The sequence below is a fragment of the Anguilla anguilla genome, chromosome 10 (genome assembly GCF_013347855.1).
Source record: "Anguilla anguilla isolate fAngAng1 chromosome 10, fAngAng1.pri, whole genome shotgun sequence".
Lineage (NCBI taxonomy): Eukaryota > Metazoa > Chordata > Actinopteri > Anguilliformes > Anguillidae > Anguilla > Anguilla anguilla.
Window position 1 is genome coordinate 2,611,485 of NC_049210.1, and position 8,683 is coordinate 2,620,167.

The 8,683-nt window shown below is 45.1% G+C and overlaps 2 protein-coding genes across 2 annotated transcripts; one reads left to right on the forward strand and one right to left on the reverse strand.

Moving 5' to 3' along the window:
- Positions 1 to 454: 454 nt before the first annotated feature.
- On the reverse strand, positions 455 to 5,340 carry zgc:113436 (uncharacterized protein LOC503528 homolog). Its single transcript, XM_035435702.1, has 8 exons — positions 4,966 to 5,340; positions 4,324 to 4,517; positions 4,005 to 4,116; positions 3,690 to 3,828; positions 3,510 to 3,564; positions 2,698 to 2,955; positions 2,333 to 2,449; positions 455 to 1,715 (listed from the first exon to the last, which is right to left on the reverse strand). The coding sequence occupies exons 1-8, from the start codon at positions 5,132 to 5,134 to the stop codon at positions 1,467 to 1,469; spliced, it is 1,293 nt and encodes a 430-aa protein (XP_035291593.1). The 5' UTR covers positions 5,135 to 5,340; the 3' UTR covers positions 455 to 1,466.
- A 154-nt stretch (positions 5,341 to 5,494) lies between these two features.
- On the forward strand, positions 5,495 to 8,595 carry ogfod2 (2-oxoglutarate and iron-dependent oxygenase domain containing 2). The gene is made up of 7 exons (XM_035435703.1): positions 5,495 to 5,855; positions 6,001 to 6,057; positions 6,156 to 6,266; positions 6,352 to 6,451; positions 6,681 to 6,805; positions 6,957 to 7,214; positions 7,639 to 8,595. Exons 1-7 carry the CDS (start codon positions 5,718 to 5,720, stop codon positions 7,912 to 7,914), a joined length of 1,065 nt encoding a protein of 354 aa, XP_035291594.1. The 5' UTR covers positions 5,495 to 5,717; the 3' UTR covers positions 7,915 to 8,595.
- Positions 8,596 to 8,683: the final 88 nt, after the last annotated feature.

Here is an 8,683-nt window from a genome sequence, read left to right on the forward strand (position 1 = left end):
ATCAGAAATCCTGACATTTAGCCTGGTAATGCAATGCAAAGAAATACACACATCAATGGAAATAGTTTCACGGTTAGAAATTTAGTTATTTGTGATGACGTGCAGCGAAAGCTGGGGGAGAATAATTATGAATTGTGGTAAAATCAATTCAATCAAAAACTTAACTGAATCAAGAGGGAAATATGGTCACACGTATCCAAGACTCAAAATGAATAAACTTAGGCAGAGGTCCTCAGCGTAAATATAGAAGCACAGTTCACAGTGAAACTGAAGAGTCAGGGTAACAAACTGGCAAATGCATCTTATATGAGCTGAGCAGGACCTGAACACAAAACCGTTTCATATCAAACCAAATTGTGGCGCCAGTATTTATGTAAAGCAGGAAAAGGGTAAGTTACATCAGTGCATTATGCGACAGTCACAGGTAGTAGGGAATGCTTAAAATCAGCCCAGATTCTTCAACAATATCATGTTTTATAAAGACATCTTCTGAGACATCAAAGACGCCAGTTCCATAGACACTTGTGAACAGCGAAGAACCAAAATAAAAATACTGATATTCAAAAAAACTGAACATGGAGTGCAAGATTTTAGGATGTTTCTGTAGTTCAGGGTTATTCAACTATTTAATGGGGGTGGGGATTTTTTAAATAAGGGGCAAACATTTTTATAAAACATCCATCCATTATCTAACCCACTTATTCATGATCAGAGTCACAGGAGGTGGTGGCGGCTATCCCAGCATGCATTGGGCGAGAGGCAGGAATACACCCTGGAACAAGTCGCCAATCCATCGCAGGGCACCCACACACCATTCACTCGCACACTCACACATATGGTAAATTTAGACTCTCCAACTTGGCTAACCTGTGTTAGGGTTTGCCTAACTGTGGGAGGACACACAGGAAACACTCGCAGTCATGGGGAGAGCATGCAAACTCCACACAGTATTTGTGGGGATTTGAACCAGGGACCTTCTCGCTGCAAGGCGACAGGGCTATCCACCGACACCACCACGCCGCCCTATTTATAAAACAACGTATGAATTACGCTTTGTACACGTGTGTAAAGAAAGTAGATGCGTTCTTAAAATATGCATAGCTGTTACTCTGTCACTAGTGGGCGGTATGCCTACATTGTCCATACGCAGATGCATCTGAATAACACTTCCCCCCCCCCCCCCCCCGTCTCAATGGCAAATGGGCCTGGGGTGCGTACACAGTGGGCTACGTTTGGCCTCTGGGTTGCCAGTCATACAGCTCCAGCTGCTGTTCCCTCATGGTCCCTCTGCGGCGTTAAGAGAGAGAGTGAACCCAGGCTGGACGTGTGCTGGGACACTCCCACGCACGCACAGGGCGAGAGTCGCCAAACAGCCTCCCCCAAAAAACGGACAGGGTAGCGCGGCACGCTACACCCACCGCGGAGGCCGGTATAAGTCATGTCCTCCAGTCCGACGGCCCGTCCCGTCAGTGGATGTGGGGAACCGGGAGCGAGTACTCCAAGTCGCTTTTTGCGTCGCTGGAGCCGCTCGGCTCCGTCGCCAGGACGGTCGTCACAGGGAAGGACAGGTACAGGCTCTCCTTCTTCAGCGGCGGCGACTCCCCCGTCCCGAAGGCAGGGTCCGCCACGCTGAACGTGATGGAGGGCACGCTCCGGGCTCTCCGCTTGGCGTTCTTCTTCTGCTGCCGGTACGCCGCGTTCATGTTCGCCACCACCTGCGAACGGACGCGCGGGACGACCCGTTAAAAGAGTTTCTGCATTACTGCACGCCTCTCACGAACCGCGTCGTTTCGGGGTTCGTTTCCAAACACGTCCGAGTTTATTTCCAGGTCTCCTTAAACAGCCGGGGGTTATGACTCTAAATGGAAACTCAGTAACGGCAATCGTGGGCTGTTTCTGGTGGAAGTTCATGTGGGTTCGAAAGGTCTGCTAGGTTTAAGTGTTGTTTTCTGAAGCCCTGGTCTGTTGAGACTGTTCCTTCACTGTTGTACTTGTGCCCACACATGCTGGCATATTTTCTGTCTGAAATAAAGCACTGTGCACTTGGATCAATATGTAATCAGGCCTGACCTTTGTGTTGAGTAAGGCTGAAGTAATGAGGCACTGAAGTAACAAATACTCAACCAATACTCTCGTCACAGAATCCATTCCTAGTTTACCAACTGCCGTTTCGCCCACCATCCCATTTTGGCTTGATTTAGACAAACACAGCCAGTCATAAGTCTGTTTCATCAGTGTAACGCCCTCCCTCAGTTCAGGCAAGTGTAGACATGCACACCTTCCCCCTCACGTGCTGCCGACACCCCAAACGGCTCCAGAAAAGGAGACTCACCAGCTGTTTGACCATGTTCTGCTGTTCCTGCATAGCTTCCACAAAGTTGGACACACTCTCCTCCTTCACCGGACAGATCTCCTGCACTTGGTGGTACTTCAGGAAGTCAACTTCCATCTTTGGGAAGAGAAGAGGGGGGAAAAAATGCAAGAGCAAAAACCACAATGAATATGATATAATTAATTTAATTTCAAGGAGCTAAGCAAATAATACAGATCTGAATCATGCACATTTGAACATGCGAGACTGATAATCCAAAAATACACATTATTCATTTTTTGTGGTGAGAGAACTTTAAAAAAAACCTACCCACTTCCTCCCACACATCTGTGTGCAGAAACTCACGTCTTTAACGAACCTCTCACCTCGCTGGGTAAGCTGGCCTCCCTGTTGAACATCAGGTAGTACGGGGTGAAGCGGGTGGTGGGGTTGGCCGAGGTGCGGAACACGAACAGGACGGGGTCCAGGAAGTCGTCCCACTCGGCCTGCTTCTCCGCCACCACCTGCCGGACCGCCTCGTGGAGCAGGCTGCTGCCGCGGTCGTACAGCGCGTTCAGCTGCGGCTGCTCCACCGGCGACACCTTCTGCGCGACGTTCCACCTGTCGCACAGGTGCTTCGTCACCTGGACAGAGGGGGGAGGACACACACACACACACTTTTCACGTCACCTGAACGAAGGGACACACACACACACACACACTTTTCACGTCACCTGAACGAAGGGACACACACACACACACACTTTTCACATCGCCTGAACGAAGGGACACACACACACACTCACACACACACACTTTTCACATCACCTGAACGAAGGACACACACACACACACACACACACACACACACACTTTTCACGTCACCTAAACGAAGGGACACACACACACACTCACACACACACACTTTTCACATCACCTGAACGAAGGACACACACACACACACACACACACACACACACACACACTTTTCAAGTCACCTGAACAAAGGGACACACACACACACACTTTTCATGTCACCTGAATGGAGGGGATACACACACACACACACACACACTTTTCATGTCACCTGAACGGAGGGGACACACACACACACACACACACTTCACGCGTCTGACTCCACTCTACACAACACAGAGCACATATGCGGAGAGTACACTGCAGAGTGTAAATGTCTTACCTCATCACAAAAGTCCACGCTCTGAGAACAGTACACCGTTTTTACCGTTCCAAACCTGACAAACACATACATTTCATCTTTATGAAAAAGAAGCGTTTATTCATATCCAGGACAGTAAAAAGTACAAATTTGACAGTGTATTGCGCATAAAAGAATAAATAAACAATATATGTCAGTTACCTGTAAATGGCTGTAGAAATACATCTTGCGACACACAGGGAGTCCCTCTTTGGTATGGGGGAAGCCTCCACCCACTTACTCATATAATCGGTTATGATGACGACATTTGTGTTGCCTTGCTTGGTCTCTGGAAAAGGGCCTGGAACATGAACACCAAACAAAACCTTAAATACGCAACAGAATTACACTATACATTGGATCAGATAGACTGACCTTAAGTGCACATTACTATACAAGGATATAATTACAAGCCTATTCTACACAGCCAGGATCCACACTTTCAACCTTTAGGAAAGACTGTCAATTCAAAGTTACCGAAAATGTCGATCCCCAGAATTTCCCAAGGAGCTTCCACTTTTATCGGTCGGATCGTTCTGGTCATGTTTTTGTTCCTCTCTGTGTGCTGGCAGGTTTCACACAGTTTAATCTGAAAAGATAAATCAAGACGGTGTTTATCTGGATTATGCAATGTAGGTCAACGCAATGTTACTGGACAGAGAGTGATGTGCACTGCAGTAAACTACGATGTTCACATGGTTTTGGTTTCAATAAATACATACGCACACGCTCAAAAATATCCACCAAAGTCAACAAAAAGAGGAGCACAGTATACGCCATGTTGACCAACACGTACCCAGTCCACCACATCTTTTACAATGCCCAACCAGTAGTACTTTGTTTGAATTCTGTGCACGGTCTTCTTCTGCCCCAGGTGATGCCCGATATCGTTAAAGTGACACTCCAGGAAGATCTGCTGTTTCCTCTGAGCGTCAATCACCACCTCTCTCTTCTCCTCCTTCTTCGGTCCCACATAGTACAGTCGCCCCTCTGTAAGAGGGAAAACCACACAGTCATTAAGTGCAAATTAGATTAGATTTTTACATTTTTACAACAACAAGAACACAAACTGTAAATCTGTTAAATGAATTACTGGATGACCCTGCATTCAATGTATTTTTACTGCAAGCATACACAGCTGAATCTAAATTTCAATAGCTTATAATATTTCATCGTTTTCCACACCTTCTGTCACATCGCTATACATTAAATTTCTGCGGGCAAAATTGTCATCCCCCCAGGAAAAATTTTTTTATCACTGGTGTGTTGAAAACTGAGAGCTAATGTAATGCATTTGACTCTTTGCCTACTTAATTGGGAAGTTGGCGACCAGTAGGTGCAAATGAAATTGCAAATGGTCTAGCTGTAAAACGAGACATTCGGCATCAGTTAGCCAGCAACTACTTGAAGATTATAGTTATAGTTCAGCCTCCCCTACCTTCAATCATGAATTTCTGTGCGTATCGTTTTAGGTTCTTTTTTCGCATTGGATTCATAGATGGCGGGTAGGTGCCCTCATCCAAAAACGTGTAGATGTCTTCCAGCCGGTTAGAAGTAGACTCTACAACCTCCTCTTCGGCCACTTGCAAAGAATCCATGCTCAACATCTGGGCCACGTCGTAAAATAAACACCCAAATCACTGACATATGCGAAACTCTTAAATTAAAATACCTCAAACACCGCAAATAAAATAAAATAAAAAAAACTGCTTCGAGTTTCAAAACACAGTGATTGCGAATTTGGGAATGATAGTTCACCGTCTTTCGTGTCGATTGAGAAGCCGGATGCTATTTACTGATGGACCAGGAAGTAATGCAGGAACATTTTTTGCCAGCTAATTTAACGTATATTTAAAGGCGATCGGTTTCCCCACATATCTTGCATTTCAGATCAGGGAATATTCACTTGTTAGCGGATCTTGCTTCAGTTCTCCCTTTCATTTAAGTTCCAACACTTACAACCGTCAATCGTGCGGCCACAATACCTTTTAATTCACGTTTCCTTCGGACACATTTATGGTTGTACAAAAACAAAGCAAGCCACCTGAAACTTTGCGCACTTGCATGTTGCTACATCTGCGTTTTAATTTGGTTTCGTGAGGCACATTATTAGTACCTCTTCATGTAGTCGATTCAACTCCGCGGAAAGGCTGAAACAGCTTTGTGCCATGCGAATACGTATTATTAGCCATGCAAACTGAGCAAGACCATGAACTGGTTAAATTCTATACCTGCAGTTGTTTTTGCACGGATAATATTTTTCTAGAGGAATACAAGCTTCATGTTCGGTTTATATCTGAGCAGCAATTCCGAACAGATTATCGAGAGGTTCGTGTTACCATTACATTATTTGCAAAGTATACTTTATAAATGACTACTATGAGCACTTATTGTACGTCGTATATAAATGCTATATATAATGTAATGTACCCACTGCGGTATGGTACTATGTTTTCTGTTAATATATTTTCAGGTCTTAACAACTCGTGGCTGTTCAACTGACATACAATTCCAGGAAGTCCTTAAAAAGGTTAGCGAGCTGTGTAGTTATACTGAGTCTCACATAGTGTAAACCAGGGCTGTTTATTCATTTCTTTTGTGACTGATCATTGACTGGTTTTCGCCTAGATTGAAACAGAAGTCGAAAGGCGCCGACAGCTTTGCGTGAAATCAGCAGAGAGAGCTGCCACCATTAAAGAACTTTACAAACCACTTCATAAAGAGCTGTACTTCTTACAGGTAAAGCGAGGCTTCTGTCGGAAAAAAAAAACAATTCCACAGCAAAATCACACGATACACTTTTATTTACTTGTCACTGACTCAGGAATCCTACTTGGCGCCTGAATTTCTGAAAATCGTGAACTACTGCCGTTCAGATGGGGCCAGTGAACAGGGCTTGCTGGAATTCGTTTGGCCCTTACCAGGTGAGTGGGGAAAACGGCAGGACTTTGTAGATTGTTCTGAGTCCATCTTGTGCATGCTGGATTTAGTACCATCTGAAATATCTTGATAAAAGTTAATTAACTTCTCTACAGTTTCCGTAAACAATTATACAGTAGATAATTGTTGTAATGTAGAGATCTATATAATCTATGAAAATTGTCCAGTTTGTTGGCCTGTATTGTAAAGACCATTGTTTCCTTCTGTTTGCAGCAAAAAGAGTGTATCGGTTCCCTGTGTTCAGTGAGAAGTTCTGTAAGGAGTTGATCGAAGAGCTGGAGCATTTCGAGCAGTCTGAGGCTCCAAAGGGCAGACCCAACACCATGAACAACTACGGGGTACGATGACTTTAATCACACGGTTCAGCTGGGGGATTCGTATCTGCATGTTAGCGGCAGATGAGAACGCTCAGCATGCAGGCCCCAGAAGTGCTTGAGTTCAAGCGTCTGCCGTGCCTGCGTTTGTTGTGTCCCCTCTCCTCCTGAACAGATCCTGCTTAACGAGCTGGGGTTTGATGAGGGATTCATTACGCCTCTCCGTGAGAAGTACCTGAGGCCCGTGGCGGCGCTCTTGTACCCGGACTGCGGGGGCCACTGCCTCGACAGCCACAAGGCCTTCATGGTGAAGTACGCCATGCAGGAGGACTTGGATCTCAGCTATCACTACGACAACGCCGAGGTCACTCTCAACGTCTCCCTGGGCAAAGAGTTCACCGAGGGAAACCTGTACTTTGGAGACATGAGACAAGTGTGTACCGTAAGATGTGGCAAACCGGTTAATTGTTTTTGTTTGTTTGTTTGTTTTGGTGAATGGCAGAAGTGAGCTTCACCAGAAAGAATTCTATCCGAAAATGCAAAATCACAACATGGATTTAAAAAAAATTTAGATGCCACATTGCCTTGTGACTCAAATCAATGGCGTGAGGTGTGGCTACTCAGTTAAGCTCAGCAGTGCTTTGCCACATCATTATTTAATCCCTGGTGAGGTAGTTTGGCTCCTGGTTTCTGCTAACAATACTTAATTGAGTATTTAATTTTTTGCCCTTTTATTTTCTTGTTTACCTGTGACGCAGGTGCCGATGGTACCGGTACGCTTGCTAAGTTGATGACACGGAGTAGTAACCGGTGCTAACTCAGTTTCACTGGATTAATAAACGCGCATTTCCCCGCAGGTTCCTCTGAGCGACTCGGAGTGCGCGGAGGTGGAACACCACGTGACGGAGGGTCTGCTGCACCGGGGGCAGCAGATGCACGGCGCGCTGCGCATCTCCTCCGGCCAGCGCTGGAACCTCATCGTGTGGATGCGCGCCTCGCGCGAGCGCAACAAGCTCTGCCCGATGTGCGGCAAGAAGCCACGGCTCGTGGAAAGCCAGGGTTTCGCGGACGGCTTCACCGATGACTCGCAGACGGGAATTTTTCAAAATACGTCGTCGTGCGCCTTGACTTAGCGCCGCGTGCTACGAGTAAGAAAGTATTAGCACGTCTGAGCAAACATTTCAGTTACCGCTTATGCGCAATGTGCGAACAGCCGTTTTATGTTAATTGCGCTGCGAGCGTAATCTTCTTAATCTCCCCAGGGCGGGTGCCACATATGGTGCACTAATTTGGAAGTGTGAGTCCGGAATTGTTACAGAAGTGAACAGATGCTACCTACCGACTAATTGTGTTGTTGTCTATGCTGTTTTAATTAACATGATACCTATTCACTTTGTAACCGAAAATTGTGCATAATTAATTTAGTTGTACTGTGTGCCTTTTTGCACTTTTACACTTGCAGACATACCTAAAGACAACTTGTCCTTTGGTCGGATGATGAATGTAATAACAAGAATAAGAGAAATAATAATGACAAAGAACAGCCTTTGCAGAAAATACGCATATAAAAAATTACAGTAATTTTGTGCTGGGGTAAGAAATTTAGCTACCGTGAAGACAGTATATATCAGCCGACAGTTGAGATGCTATGTGATATACAAAACATACAAAAAAGCAATTGCTTTCCCTACCTTATAAATGGCAGTTGGTATACCGATTAAATGCACTTTTAAAGACATTCTCCTGCTGATCCCAAATGAACAGTACAATATGTGTTAACTTAATTGAAATAAAACATAATTTTAAAAAAAGTTTTCACCAGTCTACGTTTTTCTTTTCAGTCTTCGCTAAACTAAATGAGATGTACACTGAATGATGGACCACAATACTTTTAATCACACA

Coding starts and splice junctions, on each gene's coding strand:
- zgc:113436 (XM_035435702.1), bottom strand. CDS start 5,134: ATGTTGAGCATGGATTCTTTGCAAGTGGCCGAAGAGGAGGTTGTAGAG. Junction 3,565..3,689: donor ATTTCTACAGCCATTTACAG/GTAACTGACATA, acceptor TGTGTTTGTCAG/GTTTGGAACGGTAAAAACGG. Junction 2,956..3,509: donor GCGTGGACTTTTGTGATGAG/GTAAGACATTTA, acceptor CCCTCTGTCCAG/GTGACGAAGCACCTGTGCGA.
- ogfod2 (XM_035435703.1), top strand. CDS start 5,718: ATGCAAACTGAGCAAGACCATGAACTGGTTAAATTCTATACCTGCAGT. Junction 6,058..6,155: donor TCCAGGAAGTCCTTAAAAAG/GTTAGCGAGCTG, acceptor GTTTTCGCCTAG/ATTGAAACAGAAGTCGAAAG. Junction 6,267..6,351: donor AAGAGCTGTACTTCTTACAG/GTAAAGCGAGGC, acceptor TCACTGACTCAG/GAATCCTACTTGGCGCCTGA.